We start from the raw sequence: 20,186 nt of genomic DNA on the forward strand, positions 1-20,186 counted from the left end.
AATTTTGTAAATTAGCTTTAATAACTGCCCCTTTCATCTCTGCCATATGAAGTAATAGATTGTGTTTTTCACTCCAGCCAGTCCCATTCCCATGTGTGAATGAGAGTGAAAGGACGTGGGTGGTTTTGCTGCTGAGTTTGCTGTTGGCAAATCCAGCTGCTGTTGGCAGAAAATCTGAGCGTGCAGGTTGCAGCAAACAGATTGAGGGATGTGACAGGCAGTTGTTACCCAGTACAAGGCTTGTGGTGTTCAACTGAACAAACTGGGTACTGTTGTCTCTCTGCCTCAAGTATTAAGTTCCTAGTGAAATCTCTTTGCTTTTGCTTTAGTTGAGTTTTGAGGATCTATTAGTATCATCCTTGCCTTCATACGGCTCAAGCAATTCTCTGAGGCCTTTAGGAGTGGACAGAGCAGAGGAAGCACGTTTACTAGCCAAGATGCTGTTACCAAACAGTGGGGCATATTATGGAAGAGCATTATGCTTCGATACATTATTTATGCATAGAGACATCCAGCTTTTATGAAGCACCTAAACAAAGCTGCTAAACCTGTTGAAATTGCCATTCAGATCACGTGTTGCTTGTAAAATGCCTGTAAAAATACCAGTATTCTCAACCTGAAATAGTCTTACAGGTAAAACTTTCTCAGTTTTACAAGTTTCTGAATGAAGTGGTCATTTCACAGCATTGAAATTTAAAGCTGCTAAAGAGCTAGAGCAAGGCTCTGAAAGTGAAATTTGACCAAATAATTTGAATATTAATATTTACATAATCTAGCAGCAACATTACACACTGCATTACATTATTGCAATAGTGCTGTAGGACACATCTGGATGACGTAGGTAAGTGCAAAGCTTGTGATATCTGAGGTTGGGAAGTTTAGATTACTGTAAGATGAGCAAGATGTGTGAGGTAAGGTGTTGGCTTCCAGATGACAAGTCTGTTTTTATGATTTCCTGAAATTCACTGACACTGCTGAAGTACTGGCTAAATATGTAACACCCCCCTCTGCTCTCAGGAGCAGCTGTTGCACCGTGTGGCAACTCGTCAGTCTGTCTGTCTCCGCTGTGGGTTTTGCTCACCGCGTTTGGAAAGCTGGCTGCTGCTAATGTGTTTTATTTGCAGCAAGCTTATGAAAGGAGAGAGTTTTCAAGCCAAGGTTTTCGTAAAACCTTTTCTGAAGCTGCAGGAGACTTGTTGACTCTTTGGGGAAGGCTGCCTGAGGAGGGTGCAAGGAAGCGAAAGGAAATCTCCTGCCATCAGCCTGTCTGGCAGAGAGGAACAGCAGCGCCCTTCCTGAAATGAGTGTTGGGATGCAGTCATGAAGTGATGAAAAATGGTTAGCCAAGGTATTGAGGGAGAACAGAAAAAGTGCTTTTTCAAGTGACCTTGTACAAGTGGGTTTGGTGTTTGTTTTGTGCTGCGGTTCAGTCCTGCGTTGCTGCAAGTAGACCAGAGTCCTCTTCACAGGCTCATTGAAATGGAAATGGTTTTGCTTCCTGCTGTGGAATGCAAATTATTTTAGGAATGTTCCTGGGTCTTGAGGCTTTCTAAAACTCACACTTTCAAGGCCTTTTTTTTTTTTTGGTTAGCTTATTTCAAATAATTCTCATAATAAAACAAGGATCCAGAAAGAGGATTGGTGCCTTGATCCTGACCCAGCAAAATATGAAGTATAGGTTTGCCTTCATGTGTGCAAATAGTTCCCTGCAAGTCAGTGATGGAAAGACATGGGAAATGTAAAAATGCTTTGTTGGATCGCAGTAAAATGCTGAGTGCTTTGCGAAGTCGAACAACAAGAGCAGCCCTCAGTTAGGCAGGCTGGCATGAGATGCCATTTGGTATCATTCCCTAGGCATTTGTCTCTGTTTTGTTACTACCTCTTTTTAAAAATACTATTTAATGGCATCTCATCTGTTAACAGGGCATTGATGCGGGCAGAGTTGTACTTGATGCCTTGTCTGCTATGGTTCTTTTTCTGACTGAAGTAGATCAAGTGATGCAAGGCTAAGAAAATTATAATGAGAGACAGTGCCGTATTTCAGAACAAGAAAAACTAGCTTAGAAACAAGGAGTGGGATTTATTGGTCTTTGTGTTTCTGTTATCAGGACATGGGATATAAAATATTTACTTTTAATGACTAATGGGGCTTTGCTTTAAACTGAAAATAGACTTGGATAGATTAGGTGCATGTGTGGACCATATTTGATGATGCTACATGTTGAGGTGATTGTAACCAGGTTAGAATATTGATCTTTTGATGCAGGGAATGGTAAGGCAGAACTTCTTTATGTATTCAAATTTAACACTCAGTATAGCTTTGGCAAAATGATAGCAAATTCATACAAAAATTATCAAAATCAACATGATATCTTATTGCTTGACCTCTTGAAGTCACTGGAAACTGACAGTGCTCTTGGTTGCTTGTGTAATCTGTAGAGATGTGTATAAAGTTTCCTCCAGGGACAGGACTAGATTATACATTTGTATAATATTTTTGTGTGTGTATACACACACAATAACATGGAGGCATACAAAATATTCTTAGTAAACACATTCCAGAAAACAATCTTGAGTGCATGACTTTTATCCACCTGCAGTCTGCCTTATGATTCTATGCACTGTTCTTTTACATCTGCATAGCCCTTCATAAAAGAGATGTTGCATATACAACTGGAGTCTCATTATCTTTCACATTGACTAGTAGGACTTACATTTGAAGAACTTCTGCAATATCAGTGAGCCAGGGACTGGATCAGGAACACAAGTGTTTGTATTGTTCTGCTCAAGTTGTTGTACTGCTTAATGAAGGGAAACCTGCAGAATCCTGTACATGAAGAAAAACATTATCATGGCAAAACAGTAATTCTGCTGTATAATTCTAAACTAATTCCACGATTTGAAAAAAATATGTAATTTCGTAAAACTACAAGCATATTCTCTTTTCAATGATAAATTATAAAGTGATTTATAATTTCATGTTTTCTCCAGTGAGGGTTTCTACATGTGGTAGATAGAAAATGCATGGAATTTTGCTGTTGGACGTGTTTGACGACTTGTACTTAGCATGTACCAAATCCTGATTGTGAATGTACGTGTAGGACTAACACAAACTTTATAAAATCCACATAGATTTCCCTGAACGGAGATTTTGGCACTGTATGTTCGTTTTTCCCTGTTTGTACTCTGTTAATCATAGAATCGTTTGTGTATCATTATGGTTTTCCTTCCTGTTCATGAATTCAGGAGAAGAGAAACTATGTCAGCAGAAATGCCCTTAGCCCAGCACAAGCACTAGCAGAAGCTAAAAGAGAACAAGGAAGGACACTAGTGCAATGCTAATGCCATGTGATAGATATGTTGTCTCCTGAAGGTATGTTTTCTTCTGATAGATGCAACCTGAGGCATAAGGTATACTGAAAGTTAAACCCCAGAAACTGATTTCTGTAATGGGTGAGGAGAGTCCTTGCTGATTTAATCTCAGCGTAAGTAGGTTAAGTGTGGTTTTCCTGTCACATCTTGTGTATTTTAAAGACATCTGCAAGCATGTTACTTACCATGGATGTCTTGCAAAATTAGTTTTGTTTGCATTTTATCTTTAAAATGTGATAAAAGGTACTTGGATAACAATATCATCCACGTGGGGCTGTTGTGAATCTATAAATGTGTTGTTCTGGATGTTTTCCTATCTGAAGTATAGCAGCATCCCCTTGTCAACTGCATGAGTAAGGTGGACAGATGACTTCACAGTATCAGGAGAAGAATCTTTCAATAACTGGGTAACTGATGTGTCTCTGCATGCAGCATGAAACTGACTGCACTGTGTAATGTCAGATGATTAGAAATCTGTGCTGACAGTTATCATTGGGTTTTGACATTGTTTTTGTGAGGAAAGCAGTGTAAGGAATTTTTTAATAACCTCTGAGGGGTTGGAGAGGGGTAGATGCTGGCTGGTTCAGAACAGTTGTGTTTCCACTCACAGTGGATACATAATGTAGAAGCTATGATCCAGGTCTTTGTCTCTGTATGGCATAGGTCTCTTGCAGACAGCATGTTCTCTTGTCAGATCCAGATGGCACCATGATGTGAGGATAAGGTTATCACCCACAGTGTTAGTGTGGCAGTAGGAAAGCTTTTCCTGGTGCTCCCACTAATGCCACATCAGTGTCTGCTTTTCCCTTGGCTTTCTGGGGCATGAATGCCAAGGAAGGGTAACATACTTCTCTGGAAGAGAGTCAGGTCAGTGAAAATACTCTGTCACATGAGCCCATGTGAGAATGCTGCGATGTTAATGCAGGAGGGCTGTCTTGAGCAGCTAGTTGTAGTCTTACGTTGCAAACGTTGCAAAGTTCACTCACAGAACAGTTTCCTGACCTCCCTTGACATGAAGTTTGTCATCTCTGGTAAAGGTCAGCTTTGGGGCCAGTGAAGCAAGTGCCAATTGCTAAAACTGTTATTCTCCTAGAAATCTGTGGTGACCTGCAGTGGATACAGGACATTGGGTGATAACTGCATTCAGAAACCTTAGCCAGGTGTCATCATAGTATTTTCCAGATACAGGGAGAATAGCAAGTTGAGCCTTTGCTGCCCCTCTTGCTGCCTCTCAATGTGAACCACTGGTAAACAAGGTAGCTATGAAGGCTATTGTTAGCATCCATCCTGGATGTCTCATGTGCACCATGAACAGCCCCAGAGGCCCCATGTGCTCTGATTTCCCTTGCTAAGCATTTCCTTGTGAAGTCACCTTTCCCCAGGTGCAGCAGTGACCCGAGTCCTCATGTAGGTCTTCCTTATGGACTGTACCTGGAAACTATCTGGTTTCATTACCCCCATGTCCTCTGCATCAGAACAGAAGGGGTAACAGGCATTGCCTTTCCCATCCCAGGGCAATCGCACCGCCATAATGCGTACCTATCCCAAGTCTTGTGTGCCCAAAGTTTGCCCATCACAGTCACTTCTAAAATACAAAATGAGTAGTCTGTGAATATGCAGCAGTGGTGGAACAGCTGAGAAAAACAAAACCTAAAATCCTGCTCCTACACAAATGTACTCTGCAACATGTCCTTCCCTACAAGCGGTGCAGAAGCCATCACTTCCTCTAACCAGCACATAACCACTTTTCACCACCACAAGACATTAAATTTTTCATCATCCAGTGTGCTTGTAATCACTGCTTTGCTATCTGTAGTCTGTTAACTATCTGTTACGTTTGACCTGTCAAGTCCTTTTCAACCTAAATGCATAAGCTAATTTCCTGATACCTGAAAGCCTGTAAAGAACCTCACATTTTCAGGGCTGCAATTTTAGAATCATAAAATCATAGAATAGTTAGGGTTGGAAAGGACCTTAAGATCATCTAGTTCCAACCCCCCTGCCGTGGGCAGGGACACCTCACACTAAACCATCTCACCCAAGGCCTCGCCCAACCTGATCTTGAACACCGCCAGGGATGGAGCATTCACAACCTCCCTGGGCAACCTATTCCAGTGCCTCACCACCCTAACAGGAAAGAATTTCCTCCTTATATCCAATCTACACTTCCCCTGTTTAATTTTTAACCCGTTACCCCTTGTCCTATCACTACAGTCTCTAATGAAGAGTCCCTCCCCAGCATCCCTATAGGCCCCCTTCAGATACTGGAAGGCTGCTGTGAGGTCTCCACGCAGCCTTCTCTTCTCCAGGCTGAACAGCCCCAACTTCCTCAGCCTGTCTTCATACGGGAGGTGCTGCATTCCCCTGATCATCCTCATGGCCCTCCTCTGGACTTGTTCCAACAGTTCCGTGTCCTTTTTATGTTGAGGACACCAGAACTGCACACAATACTCCAAGTGAGGTCTCACAAGAGCAGAGTAGAGGGGCAGGATCACCTCCTTTGAGCTGCTGGTCATGTTCCTTTTGATGCAGCCCAGGATACAGTTGGCTTTCTGGGCTGCAAGTGCACACTGCCGGCTCATGTTCATTTTCTCATCAGCCAACACCCCCAGGTCCTTCTCTGCAGGGCTGCTCTGAATCTCTTCTCTGCCCAACCTGTAGCTGTGCCTGGGATTGCTCCAACCCAGGTGTAGGACCTTGCACTTGGCATGGTTAAACTTCATGAGGCTGGCATCAGCCCACCTCACAAGGGTGTCGAGGTCCCTCTGGATGGCATTCCTTCCCTCCAGGGTATCAACTGAACCACACAGCTTGGTGTCATCGGCAAACTTGCTGAGGGTGCACTCAATCCCACTGTCCATGTCAGCGACAAAGATGTTGAACAAGACCAGTCCCAACACCGATCCCTGAGGGACACCACTCGTTACTGGTCTCCAGCTGGACATTGAGCCATTGACCACAACTCTTTGTGTGTGGCCATCCAGCCAGTTCTTTATCCACCGAGTGGTCCATCCATCGAATTGATGTCTCTCCAATTTAGAGACAAGGATGTCGTGTGGGACATAATGTATGGAAAACATTCTCCACTTTGCTCCTTGTCTTTTTCTGCCCACTCATTAATGAGAAAGGACAGCTCTTAAGAGCAGCCACAAACAACTTCTTTTGGTTGAGTGGCAGTACAGCAAATTTGTCCAATATACCTGCAACACTTCATATAAAGGTCAGTGTGGTACATCAGTGTGGTTTACAAGGAGCAAAACCACAGAAGATTGGCCACTGGGACTGTTAAACTTAGGCCAGCATGGCCACTGGCCAACCACCTAAGTTCAGATTGAGAAGTGACTGATGTGGTCAGAAAGCACCAGGCACTATGCCTGGTCAGCACAGTATAAGTGACTGCCACGACTCTGCTTGTGTTGGAGCCCCCTTGGTTGGGAGGCAATACACTGTGCAGGAGGTTCCCTCACGCACCAGAGGGCTGACCTTGAAGCAGGAGAGAGGTTTATAGTGGTGGTTTTCTGCAGCAAGGAGGACAGGCAGTTCTTGGTCCATGTTGAGGGCAACTACAGGGCAAAACTGGTACAGCTTATGAGGGACCATATACTTCTGCCTACACTCCCTTGCCTCTCAAATACACCTCGCTGTGCTTATCCCCACACTGTCACAGATAGCATCCTGACTGGCTACTAGCAGAGGAGTGGTTGCTTGTGTTGGTGTGCGTGCTGCTCTGCTGTTCTGCAAGTGGCTTGGGTTGCAATGACTGGGATGCACTCGCAGAGGTGTTCCCTCTTAGCATGTAATCTCTGTGTCCCCTGCAAGGGCTGGACTTGGGCACTATAGGGTTGCTGCTGCTAATGCTGCTTCCTCAGAGGCCTGTGGAGAAAAGCTTTTGTGATTTATGGTCATTCTTTTCATAGTGCCCTGATTCTCTGGGGCAAATCTTCTTGCAACAGTCTTGTACCTTTGACCACGTCCTAGGGGGACTGTTAGGAGTAAAGGTCTGTACAGGGTGACCTACCAGTACTGGTAAATGCCTTTAATACTGTGAGGGGCAGCAGTCAGATGGCAATGTCACAGTCCTATTCTTCCTGGCTCCACACCATGGGAGTAGGCAGCCCTGTCAATATGGACAAAACGGATGGGAGGAAAGCCAACCTGTGCACTTTTCTGTTGTGTTTCTTATAGCTGTTTCTAAGTGATAAAGGAAAGGATAACCTCCTTATGCTTCTGATTAGTCTTTTGATTGCAGTGGAGGGTTCTCATAGGCTTTTGTGTTGCTCTGGAACATGCTGCCCTTCATCTGAGTCCCTCTGATGTCATTCTGACTTGTCACAGTCTCTGTCAAGGGGAATGGTCTTCTGCCCCAGCTAGTAAATGTGCTCTTTCTTCTTCATGCTCTCTCCTCTACCACCAACATGACACCATGGGACAATTCATCCAGACCTTAATTGGGGTGTTCACTGATCACAGCATCACTACAGCATGGCTGGGTGGCAAATGTGTGGGGGACAGAGAGAGGATAGCCTGAGGTTGGACCTTCTCATGACAGGAGACTCCTGCAGACCGTAAGTGTGAGGATGAAGGTATACTGCTGACTCAGACAATATGGAAGGGGAGATCTTGTTGTGTTGTAGTGGTTTACCAGGTAATTGCCCTGCAGATCAAATGCCAGCACGATTAAATAATTCTGCCTAGTAATTCAGTGGGGGGATGAAATCTTTATTAGCTGATGGCACAGCTTTGACAGTGACAATGTGTAGCCTGCTGTTTCTGGGGATGACAAAGGCTGGCATGTGTACAGTCACATATGGATGCCATTAAAGTTCAGTTCCCTCTGCAAGGCCGAAATTCTTAGAAATCAACACCACAGACAAGTGCCTCACTCTCAGCCAGAATGGAGTGAAACTGCAGAGTGTTTTTTTGCAGGAAGAATTTTCTGGCTGATGGAAATCAGGCAAGACACTTGTTGCTTAGAAAGCATGCTCTCATTATGGCTGTTTTCACCTGGAAGGAGGACTCACTGATGTCCTTTTAGCGTGTGGGCCCCTTTACTGCTTTCTTACATCTACACACAGTCCAAGTCAGAGAAAAAAGCCAGTTTATAAGCACTACGTTCACTGGAGGCAGCTGTTTTGGCAAAGGACAGAGGTTACAGAAGAGAAGTTGGTATGCTGGCACTTGTGTTTTGTGCCTCACCTTCAGTCCTCTTGATCTCAGACAAAAGTGATGTACCAGCAGCCTGCCTATTCTATGCTTGTAAGAACAGACAAATTGCAGTACTGTAGGGCTTGATTAATTTGCCGAAACAAAAGTGTTGAGTGCTGTTCAAGATGCCCTGGGTAGCCCTGCGTGGCTTCTAGCTCCTAGTACAGGAGGGACTCTTTTTCCTGTATAACCAATATTGCAGCTATCAACCTCATGTGAGTGCTTCAAATGTGCTAGGGCACCTCAAAAGACACAGGATGCTTGTGCATGGATAATTGACACATTTTTCTTTGTAGTGTCTTACCTGCTGAAGGTCTCTGATGAGCTGCTCCCAGTCAGTTTTATCCCTTTGATGTTAGAGAATGTGTGCAGCCCAAAAGTGGGAGGAATCTTTATGGTTTTCTGTTAAAAATATGAATTTTCTGCAATGAAGTCTACAGTATACCTCTCAACTACCCCTCACCACCTGCCACTGCAAATCACTCTTTGAAATGCAAAGTTTGTGCTTGTCTTCTGTTTGGTGAAGGCAGCATAGGCTTGAAAGACATTTTTAAGCATGTGAGAAGGAAAGATCAGGCAGCTCTTTATATTTTGACATCAGAACTCTTCCAAATTCCAGAGTGCAGAGCATCTGTAATGTATATTTTCTTTGCATACTCTCTTTTATGCTAGGATTGACAATTTAAATCCTTGGGGATTTGATTATGTTGTGATGAGACACATGGTAAGATAGAAAGTCAGATGTCTTGGTTTTGGAATTGGGTCTGTGAGTACTTAAATGAGGATATGGAAGATTATAAATTGTTAACTTGCTAATGTAATCAGCCTACTTGTTATGTTGCCCCGTAATGATGATCTGTATGTACATCTTTGTTGACTAAATGCTGAGGGGAATGCTCAGCATGGCTGCTTTTGTATGTAGGGACAAACACAAGCTAAAATGGCAACCTAAGAGGTGCTTATGATGGATCACTAGAAGTTTTTATCTTGGTCCTCTCAAACTTGAAAATGGCACTACAGTGTGCTTTTAGATTCCAGCAGATAGCTGGATCTCAGCTTCCTCATCCTGCTTAGGGACAACCTGCCAGAGTCACAGATTCTATGTGTCCATTCCCGCCCCCCCCCCCCCCCCCCCCCGAGGCAGTGGATGGTGGAGTCAGTTCAGTCTCTCACACACCTGAAGGTCTTGCAGCGAGGGGCCCAGAACTGAACACAGTATTTGAGGTGTGACCTCACCAGTGCTGAGTACAGGGAATGATCACTGCGTTGGCCCTGCTGGCCACACTATTGCTGATATAGGCCAGGATGCTGTTGGCCTTCTTGGCTGTCTGGGCACAAGCTGACTTATGTTCAGCAGTTGTCAGTCGGCACCCCTAGGTCCTTTTCCATGAGCAGCTTTCCAATCACTCTTTCCCAAGCCTGTGGCATTGTATGGGATTGTTGTGGCCCAAACGCAGGACCCAGCACTGAGCCTTGTTGAGCCTCATACAATTCACCCTATATCATATATATACACCTTCAAACAGCCCAACATTTTCAAGATTTGTACAAGACACAACAAAATGACATAAGCTGGTGTGATTCATACTGTTATTTGCATGCCCCCTTGTTACTATGTGCCTTATTATTTCTCTTGCTTCAAGTAGCCTTATCCCCACACATCAGGATCCAACTCTGTTGGAGGCTGCTCAAACAGCTACAGAAAACTCACTCTGCTACTATGTGCTTTGGTAAAATTTCAGTCAAAAAACAGCAGATGAATGGGAAGGCAACAAGATGAACAGCGTTCAGCAGAAAGCTAGAAGTCATCACAAGTCTTTTCAAGACAGCAAATGTCTTGTTCTATATCTAGTTAATATTCTGTTTGACTTTGCAAGGGTGAGGACTCTTAAGTTGAATACCAGAAATAGCAGGCATAAACACAGAAGAGCATGCAATAGGGTAAAATAGATGACACCTGAAAATTCTGTTTTATTAATTAATGAAGATGTGGGATACAGTGAACTGCTCTTAATTAAAATGGATTCATTAAAATTGCCAGTTCACATTGTTTGTGGAATGATTAGGAATAGTAAAAATAGATGGATTTACTCTTTCCCTCTACAAACAGAAATTCTTCCTTTTTAGATTTACCTAGATATGTTCCCCTCATTTCCTAAAGAACCAAGAAACTATGCATATGATAACTAGCATGAGGTTTAAGCATGAATAGTGCTAGTTCAGACCACTGATCATTCTTTTTTCATTTATTTTATGTAGGTTTCCTTTGCCTGATCTGTAAACATGTCCACAGACCTGCTATGTAAGTACATTTCCGTTATCCCACAGTGATTTTTTTGTACCATATGTTTTTATCAGATTCCCAGATGTGCTCATGATTGATGTCCTTTATCTTAAGTATAAAGTCTGCATTTTTCTGAGACATCTGTGGAACAATATTACCATTATAATCAACGGGATTATTCTTGGAGTAAACCATGACTTAATATGAGTAAAATTGTAAAAATCTGGCCTATGTATAAGAACAGACTGGTTCATTGAGACTTAAAATTACAATTCTATCTAAAATGTTTTATCTATCTTTGGCACAAATACCATGCCAGATTACTACTGCGTGATGTGCTTGGGGTTTTTTAATCACTTTATGAATTTAACTCTGATGTTTCCAATGCATCTTTATCCAAGTCACATCCAAATCTCACGCCTCATCACTATTATTCATCCTTCTTTTTCTACAATAAAGAATATACAAGTGGCATATCCTGATGCTTTCCTGTCATAACTACCACAAAACACTACTGCTCAGGTCTCCCCAGTACTTGTACTCTCTTGCTCCAGCTTAAGCTATCTGCAGCATTAAGCACATTTTCTATGCTTATTGACCTGATCTACATGCTTTCTTTTGGAGGCCCTCCAGCGCGTCAGCTGCCATTTTTTATCATGGCCTCTGAGGGCTGCCCAGCATGCATGCTGCAGTGTAAGACAGGGGAATTTCAGAAACCCACTTTATCAATCTCCAGTATTTCCTCAGAGGAACAAAGAAAACGATTTTTTTTTGCTCAGTAATTGTAATCATTTAATAAATATAAACCCATCAGTGGCTTGCTTGGCAGATGGCAGCTGTCTGTGAAGGTAATATTTTCAAGATCAAGTTATTTGCAAAAGTGCAATTTTTTGAGCTTTATCTGCTAACTGGCTATTTTGGGGCATGCTTGAGTACTTATTTAGATGCAGGAAGAACTCTAAAATGAGGATTGTAATATACCTGACTGTATCATATACAACAGGCAAAACTGCTATCAGGAGTGAAATGTTAAAGAAAGGCGAGAGGGCAGGTTGACTGCACAGTAGTCATGGTCAAAATGACTTAAGACTCCTTAACTTTACTCAGATGTGTAAGCTGGTTTACTGTTTAAGCTATCTTATGCCCTTGCAGTTTAATTTTTCTCTCCTCAGCTCAGCCTCAGCACCTCTCTCATTTTCCTAATGACCAGTGGGTTAGAGAAGTTGTCACCTGAGTAGAGGTTGAAGGAGATTTGTGTGTTCAGACTGGGGAAGAGGAGGTTTAAGGGGTCTTCCTGTACAGAAATAGTAGTTATGGAGATGGAGGTAGAAGCACTTTCCCCAGTCATGCCCGTCACGGGACAAGGGGTGATGTCCCTTCAGGGGACCCTTCAGGTTCCTTCAGGGGAGATGCTGCTGGCTGTAAGGGGCATTTTCACTGTGGGATTGAATAAACATTGGAATAGGCTGCCCAGGGAAGCAGTGGAATTTCACACTCTGGAAATACTCGAGAGATGGCTTGGCAGGGCCCTGGGTAACACTGATCTTAAGGGCCAGCTCTCAACAAGAGGTTGGTCTAGATGATCTCCACAGGTCTCTTGTAGCATGGAGAATTTTGTGGTTCTATGTTCCCTTGTGTCCTTGGCTATCTTCTGTGCAGTGACCTATCATTCCTATCACCTATCCTTGGTCATCTTGGTATTGTACTGCTTGTGCTGTGACAGGTCCTGTGATACTCGATCATACGAGAGGGGTAGACATTTGTCTTCTCACTTGGAGATGTGGAAATAGCATTGAGGCAGTAGCAGTGCTGGCGGAACCTTCCAGGTTCCAGCTGGTGGGAGAACACTAAAGAATAACATGGCAAATCTGTACACATGTGAAATGATTCTAGATCTTTATGTCTGTTTTTATATAAATAAATAGTACAGAGCCAGCCCATGAGCTCAGTACTGGCCTATGCAAACCACAGGGTGTGTTTTGGGGAGAACATCTACCAGACTCTGTTCCAGGTAAGGAATTTGAATATAACCACACTGTTTGTGGGGGAAAAGGGAAGAAGATGAGGAGTGTTTAGACACATGGAAGTGATGCCAAATGGTCTCAGCACCAGGGAACAGTTTCTGGCTGTTACTATTTAGAAGTAGACATGTAGCCTAACCATGCAGTCCCTAAATCTGACCACAGCATCATCTTTCACTAATGCTTGGTTCAATACAAGGTCAAATTCTAGGATTAAAAATCTTGTTCCAGGTCACATTAATGAAGACTAGATGTATAATTAAAAAGAAAAAAATCTAATCAAACCAGAACAAACCCTTTTAGATTCCTAGGAAAAGAACACTGCAGTCTGGGGCAAACTGCACAAAGAAAATGTCATGGCTTCACAATACAAGGGCTGCTGCAGTTAGGCCTTAAACTCCAGCATCTAAGTCTTCAAGCCTGTGGAAATACAATGAAAAAACCAACATCCCAGTGAAGTTTCAGCACGATGAATTTGAGGTAGCGAGTGTTTCTCTGTTTTAGATGGAGAAGCTAAGTAAAGAGAGAGAGAAGTTTATAAATTATCTGCCAGCTACTGAGGCTCGGCTGGTCGGGGAAGCAGTGGACTTCCCTTGGAGCTTGTTTTTCTTTTTATCCTTGGATGAACTAGTGTGCAGTATATTATGCTGCCTGAATGTAGGGGTTTGTCACGGTTAGCGCCGGGGGCTGTCCCGGGAATGTAGGAAGGCGACGGGCATGAATGGAGCATGCGGTGGTCGGTGGGGTTTGAGCCCGCTTTTCGGGAGCCTGTTGCTGCTCCTCTTGGCCTGGCCTGCCAAAGCCATGCAGGAAAGGAGGTGGGTCTTTGATCTCTTTGTTGTAGCTGCTCCCTGGGAATTTGCTGAAATCAATGCCCTGTTTTCCTGAAGAAATGAATGGCTATGCCTAACTAGCTTTGTGAAGCGCTGGGGAATTCACCGCTTCTGTTTATTGACAGCTGAAAAGGAGCACATGGTGCTGAATGGGTCCTCCTGGGGAAACAAAACAGAGTGGAGTTAGACTTAGTTGAACACAGGGGCATTTGGAAAAGTCTGCTGAAGGAGGATGGCACATCTCCTGCCACCTTGCACTAGCATAGCCTGACTTTTAACTGAAAATGCCATTTTGAATAAGGTAAGGATTGTTTTGATTTCCCATATGTAGTGTGATTGTGAAATGTTTGCATTTCTGTTCTCGAGTGCAAAACCAATGTTTGAATTGTATTCTGTCATGGGAAACACCTAAGTGACTATTGTGCAGTTTCCAGGCTCAGTCTGTGTTGATTAGTACTTTATCTAATGGTGATTTAATCAATCTGAAAATTAATAATTTGGTATTTGGGTCTTGCAGTAAGGTTTTGAACATCAGTCATTTGTGTAGGCTGTTATATTAAATTTTTTATGTCTTTGAGAATCAGCCAAATTGCATCAGATGATTTCTTGACTGATACGAATTGCTGTGTTAGGACTTACACACAAGGCAGTGACTAACAAGCAGGCCTGTCTGGCAGAAAATCAGGGAATCTAAATCCCTTGAAATGTAAGGATGTATTTCCAAACCTCTGTTTCTATAGATAGATTTAAGGCAAGAGGCAGACTTGCCGTTACGCTTGCTGGTTTTAGATGCACAGAGTTTTGTAAAGACAGCAAAGAATAGCAAGAGGAGGATGATAATGAAGAAACAGTGTTTTCTGCGTGTGAGTTCAGAACAGTTTATCAGACCAAAGGAATTTGGTGTGTAATTCATATGTAAATTTTCTACTGAAAACAGGAGAACAAATCACCAGAGTTTCTATATTAGTTTCTCTGGTGACTGAAGAAAAGTATTTCTCAGCTCACGCAGCTACTATTTTCAGGTGTGGTCCACTTATGACTGCAGGAAAAATGTTAAGTAATGTCATTCCTTCCTACGTCAGTTTAAGGGCAAGTTCTGAACACAGTAATTCCCATTGTGCTGCCTTATTCTTACACGGCAGCAGGAATTGCTGAGCTTGTGTTGCAAACCTGATGAAAAATGTCTTTGCGTGCATACAGTTCTTTGAAAACTCCTGAGTAGTCCCCTAATTTCAGGGCAAGGGCTTGGGAAGTTTCGTGTTTTATCAGAGTAGTTTGTGTTCCTCAGTCTGGCATTTTTTTCTTTGAGTGACTTTGAGCTAGTAATCGTACTAGTTTTGTCTCATTTTGTGCTTCTCTGCAGCAGATAGCTTATCTGTTTTTCTTGGAAGTATTTGGGCTCTATATGCAAACATGTTTTGTTCAGAATATTTTGTGATCCTAAAAATGAAAGTATAGTGCTTAACTGTAGAGAGTCAGTATTTTTGTTTGTGCCTTCTGCCTTCAAGTTTCCAAGATTTTTAGAGGGAAAAGCAGAAAAACCAAATGCATTTATAGTTTTGACAAAGACATAAAATCGCTGAACTCTAGCAGGCTGGTATTGGTGTTTGTGGGCTCTGTTGCAATTGTTGTTATCCAAGTGTGTTAGGAGTAGGTTTTGCCCTCATTTAAGTGTATTTATATGTGACAGACATTGGAAGCCACTAAAATTTAAAACTAATTGACAGTTAACATCTAAGTTAGAAAGGAGGTACATTTGTAGGTCATTAGAGCATTAATCTAGATGTCTTATGAAAATGTTGACGGGTGTGGGCTATTGAGTAGTCAAAATGGCATAAATAGAAAATTGCGGTTGTGGAAAACTCAGTTGATCAGAGTGGTTTTAGTTAGTATAATGGAGAAGAAAGTAGATGATTCATGTGTGACACAGAAGGTGGCATTTGTTCTCCCTTACTTGGGTGATAAGGCAGGGCGAAGGGTGTTATATTTAACTCATGTGGAAGGAAGTACATGGGGGTGTTTTGGCAGGACAGTTTTCCCTTTGCCTTTTCTAACGTGAAGGATCTTTATAAAACATGAATATCAGTGTGACCTACTGGCATTGTTGAAGTGGGTGGAGAATATTATAATTGATTTCCAGTCAATGGAGTAAGATATACCAAAGTGGGATGTGTGATCATACACAGCTCTAAGTAAATATGCATATTAAGTGACCAGGGTTATACAAATACATAACTGAGGAATGGTACATTTCTGCCGAGGTGATGCGTTTACCATCTGTTGATCTCATTTTTCGAGCTAGGGAAATACGAAAATGGGAAAAAATTCTTTGCAGTTTTGCTTTGCAAGGTTGCTTGTTATATTCTAATGACAGAGACCACTGTTGATTTTATTTTTGTGATTTTTGGAAATAGTTTAAAGAAACTACAAATTAATCAGAAACATAAAAGAAGTGTCTTCGGATTTTACTTAATCTCAAACTGAGATTCTCAATAGGAAAATAAATAGGGCTTTATGGGCATACATTATAATCTGTGTTTAGAGTGCTTAATCTGCAGAAAAGAGCTGCATTTTTTTCTAAACCCACAATTTTTTCTAACTTTCAGATGTAATTCTCCAATAACAGTCTATAATCACCTATTTTGTCATTCTCTGTTTTAGAGAACTAGTCTCAAGGCTGTCCTTACACCTCAGAAGAACAGTTACTGTAAGGGAAATGTAGTATACTGCTGCCTAATTTATACTGCCAGTTTTATTGCCCTTTTTTAATCAGTCTGTTAAAGAAGCTCGGGTGGACATAATTTGTTATGTACAGTATCAGTCAAGACATTAGATAATTGTCTTATAGTTACCATTTAAAGTCTTTAGAGTGGAAAAAAGTACATGTTAGATCACAGGAAAAAGAGAAGAAGTAAATGGAAACACAGATGAAAGTTGCATGTATATTTTTCACAAAGACAAACTTCTGCGTCTGTTTAACAGCAGAGCTTTCCAATGCCTGTGGTTTTGATTTTAAAAAAGAAACTCTATGCCCTAAAAGAGGAGAATAATTTAACAGGATCAGAAAGGTTAGGATGGGAGTCTCCTATCCATTTTGTTTCCAGAGAAGCTGGGAATTAAGCATCCTTTTTGTGTTGGAGATCAGGAAAGTAATAACAGAAGCTGTTGGCTGTGTCCTCTGTTATGAAGGTGATGCATATTAAGAACTAAAGCTGTTCTGCTAAGCTGTTAATGACCCTTCATTTACAAAAAATCAATGCTTTTAAAAAAAGACTCCTACATTTCAGTATTTTAAATATGTGCTTTAGGTTTCATTAGTCAAAAAAAAAAAAAAGAAACACACCAAAAACCAACTATTTTTTTCCTCTTGGGTTAACTGGAATACCAGTAGGAGGTTTGGATGGTTCACTGAGAAAGCTAACTGATTTTCCAGTTTCATTCAGATTTAGTTTCGACTGAATGTAATATGGATTGGAGTGTTCTTTCAGGATAGGCCCTCCAAAATCTCAGCCCCTGCCAGTCCTAAGTTCCATAATACTCACTTCTCCACACAGACTTATTTCTTTCATAATATGGCTACTCACACATAAGTAGAGCTGAGTATATGGACTTCTTCCTGCAGAAGCAAGTCCCACGGTTTTTACACTGTCCTTTTATTCCCAGTAGCTGTAGCTTGCTTAATTTAGTTGTAACTGCCTCTAAGTACCTCAAGTTCTTCAGCCACGGGATGAGTACAGCATCTCTTCGCTCTTGTTGTGCCAGGCTTCCTCAGTGCCACATCTGACAGTAAACTAATATTTCCTTCTCCAAAGTTTATCTACCTTCCTGGTTCTTTTCTACAAGTAAGCAGCTGGAAATATATCCCAGCCACTAGCATCTTTGCTGGGAAAGTTCTTGCACGTCCATGTTGGAAGTTGTGTCCCAAGTGGAAGAGCAAGTAACTAAGGAGAGAGGTGGCTTTGTCACTGAACCTTCCACCAGTCTCCTCCACATGACATCTGGGCTTGGTGGCCAGTAACAACCAAGTGCACTGAAAGAGAGACCCAGTCTAAGGTTCCCTTTTAAGGGAATGTTGCAAGGGTTGGAAATATTTCAGTTAATACGAAGTGTTAGTCATTGCAATTGCTGCACAATCAGAATTGAAACTGTGGTGTTGACCTGTCATGAATAAAATTGTCGACTTTATTAATGCACTTGATATGGTGTGTGTGGCTGCGTGTGTATTTATAAATGCATACATTTAGCAAGACATACGTGCTTGGTTTTTTTTGTGCTAGAACAAAGATGGAAGATTCTGGTGTTTGTTAAATCGCAGCAGTAACATTAAGATACCGACTAAACAAATCAACTGGCCTGCCAGAAACCTCACAAAAAAATGCATGAAGACCAGTTAAAGCTACTTTTGCTGTGGGAGGTAAAACATGTGCAGTCGGAGATGTAGATTAGGAGGTGCAACACGTGGTCCACAATCCACAGGGTGCTTATGAACAGTTTGAATGTGACTGTTGGTGGCTGGCTGTATTTCTGTGGACAGGAGGATTTTAGTTTTGCTGTCTGCAGAATGAAAACAAGGTAGTTTGGACAGTGCTAGTGAAGACCTAAAGCAAGAAGGGGCACAGGCAAGGAGCTACAACCTTGCCCCAGAACCAGCTGCTGGGGGAGATGAGCAGTGTAAACAGAAAGGCTTGGCCCGCAGTAAACTTTTTTGCTGGGCATTTTGTAGGATCAGGCTATGCTGACTGAGGATGTTTCTCATAAAAAATAGTAGTTGTTTCTGTGAATTTGCTGTTAACCTCCTTTGCGGTTTCTGGATCTAATTGTGTATGACTTCATGCCAAGCCAGTGGAGGGAGAGAAGGAATTAAAAAAATGCTGAAAAATCAAACTGCATTTTTCAATTTGATTGCTTGAAATGTGTTCAGCTTTCAGCAATGAGAGAAGTTGCTTTGTGCACACTGATTAGAAGCTATTACATGTAAACTGTGGGAAGTGACTTCACATGAACTATGTTCATTATGCGTATGGCTTCTGATAGCAACCAAACCCCATGTGATGTACCAGAAATGTGACACGTCCATTTTAGTCCCAAGAATAACCAGAAAAAGATTATTCTTGAAATTAGCTTTCAATTGAGCAGTCAGTGCTTTGATCTCAGTTAATTTCTAATGAATGAACCTACCAAGAATAAACACCTACGTACTTTCCTTGCTGTTTGGTTTGTTGTTTGGTTTTGTTTTATTTTTATTTCTTTTAGTTTACAGGAAAATCTCAGAAGTTCCTGCCTTTTCAGGTATTCGAACAGTGAAGGTAACTTTGTTTTTCCTCCTAGCTGTGAAATTTGTAAGATACATCAGAGTATCACAGGTATCCTGCTGCACAGACTTGTGGGAACCTACTGAAGCTGCTGTGTGCAGTCACACTGCTGAATTTCACAGCCTGGCTGTGCTCCTTGAGGCTTGTCTAACTGTTTTGTTCCCAAGATTTGCTAGACACTAAGGAGCACATTAGAAAGCGTCGTTGGGATTGGCAGGAGGGTGACTTTTTATGGGAAGCTGGTTAAATTCCTTCTGGCTATACCTGTTCTAGTATTTCATAGTCCAGGCAAAAAACTTACTGTTCACAGATGTGCTCTACTGTCATCAACTTCTCCATGTTAGAGACTAGTAATGAATCCTAATTGTTGCTATCTTTCATATGTTTGTATAACAAATAGGGTTCTGAAGATTGCGCATACTGGAACTGGGGTCTGCCAGGAAAATACATACGTGCTTTGCATTAGATTTCTTTACAGTTAGGTAAGTGCTGAGCCTCCCTTCCAGAAGCATCCTTCCATAAGAACAGACCCTGTGCTAGACAGGATCATACTGCTATGAGGCAGGAGAGGGTACCTTGACTGGTTCTCCCACTGCTGAAGACCCAAGGATGTACCCTCTGAATCTTCTTTCCTCTCGGGAACTAAGGCAGGGGAGGATGAAGGTGAGGTGAGGGAAGGTGTCACTGCAGAGCAGCATCTGAGTCGAGGTGCCTAAGGGCTGGGCTTGCCTGCAGTGCTGGGTCCCAGTTTTAGGGAATTAGCTTGACACACACACCCTTTTTTTTTTTTACCCTTTTTGGTTTGGGGGTGTGTGTGTTATTTTGGGCATGGAAGATACAATACATGCTTCCCAAATAATATGCTATGTGGTACATGAAAGTGCAAGTTTCGATTCATTGCTCACGTGAGCAGTTATGACTGCAAAGTCAGCCTGGAGTGTGGTTTCCTGATCTATTTATCTTTTCTTTTTTTTATACACATAGCTGAGCAGTTGTAACTCTCTGCTAATACAAGGTTTTGTTGTATGAGATAAGAGACATGAAAAGGAGATGTTCACTTATTTTTGTGTTGGACCAGGGTTCATTTATTACAGTTAAAAAGTGAAGATCAGTGAGTAGAAAATTGAGCATGACAAAATATCAGAAGTTAATGAGATTT

General features: G+C 42.0%; 1 protein-coding gene across 6 annotated transcripts in view; it reads left to right on the plus strand.

Annotated features, from left to right (window-relative positions):
- PLAGL1 (PLAG1 like zinc finger 1) overlaps positions 1-20,186 on the plus strand; it is a 46,393-nt gene that overhangs the window by 5,495 nt on the left and 20,712 nt on the right. For 2 of the 6 annotated variants that reach the window (XM_062640798.1, XM_062640797.1), the window contains exon 2: positions 10,837-10,879. The exons of 3 other annotated variants lie outside the window; for them this stretch is intronic. In XM_062640798.1, coding sequence (XP_062496782.1) covers positions 10,861-10,879 — 19 coding nt within the window. In that variant the 5' untranslated portion in view covers positions 10,837-10,860. Of the gene's footprint in view, positions 1-10,836; positions 10,880-13,840; positions 14,017-20,186 lie in introns of all 6 variants that reach the window. One more of the 6 variants, XM_062640800.1, reaches the window with a different exon arrangement.

Source organism: Pezoporus occidentalis, unplaced genomic scaffold (genome assembly GCF_034315485.1).
Source record: "Pezoporus occidentalis ecotype Australia unplaced genomic scaffold, CSIRO_AGI_Poc_V1 ctg67, whole genome shotgun sequence".
Classification (NCBI taxonomy): Eukaryota; Metazoa; Chordata; class Aves; order Psittaciformes; family Psittacidae; genus Pezoporus; species Pezoporus occidentalis.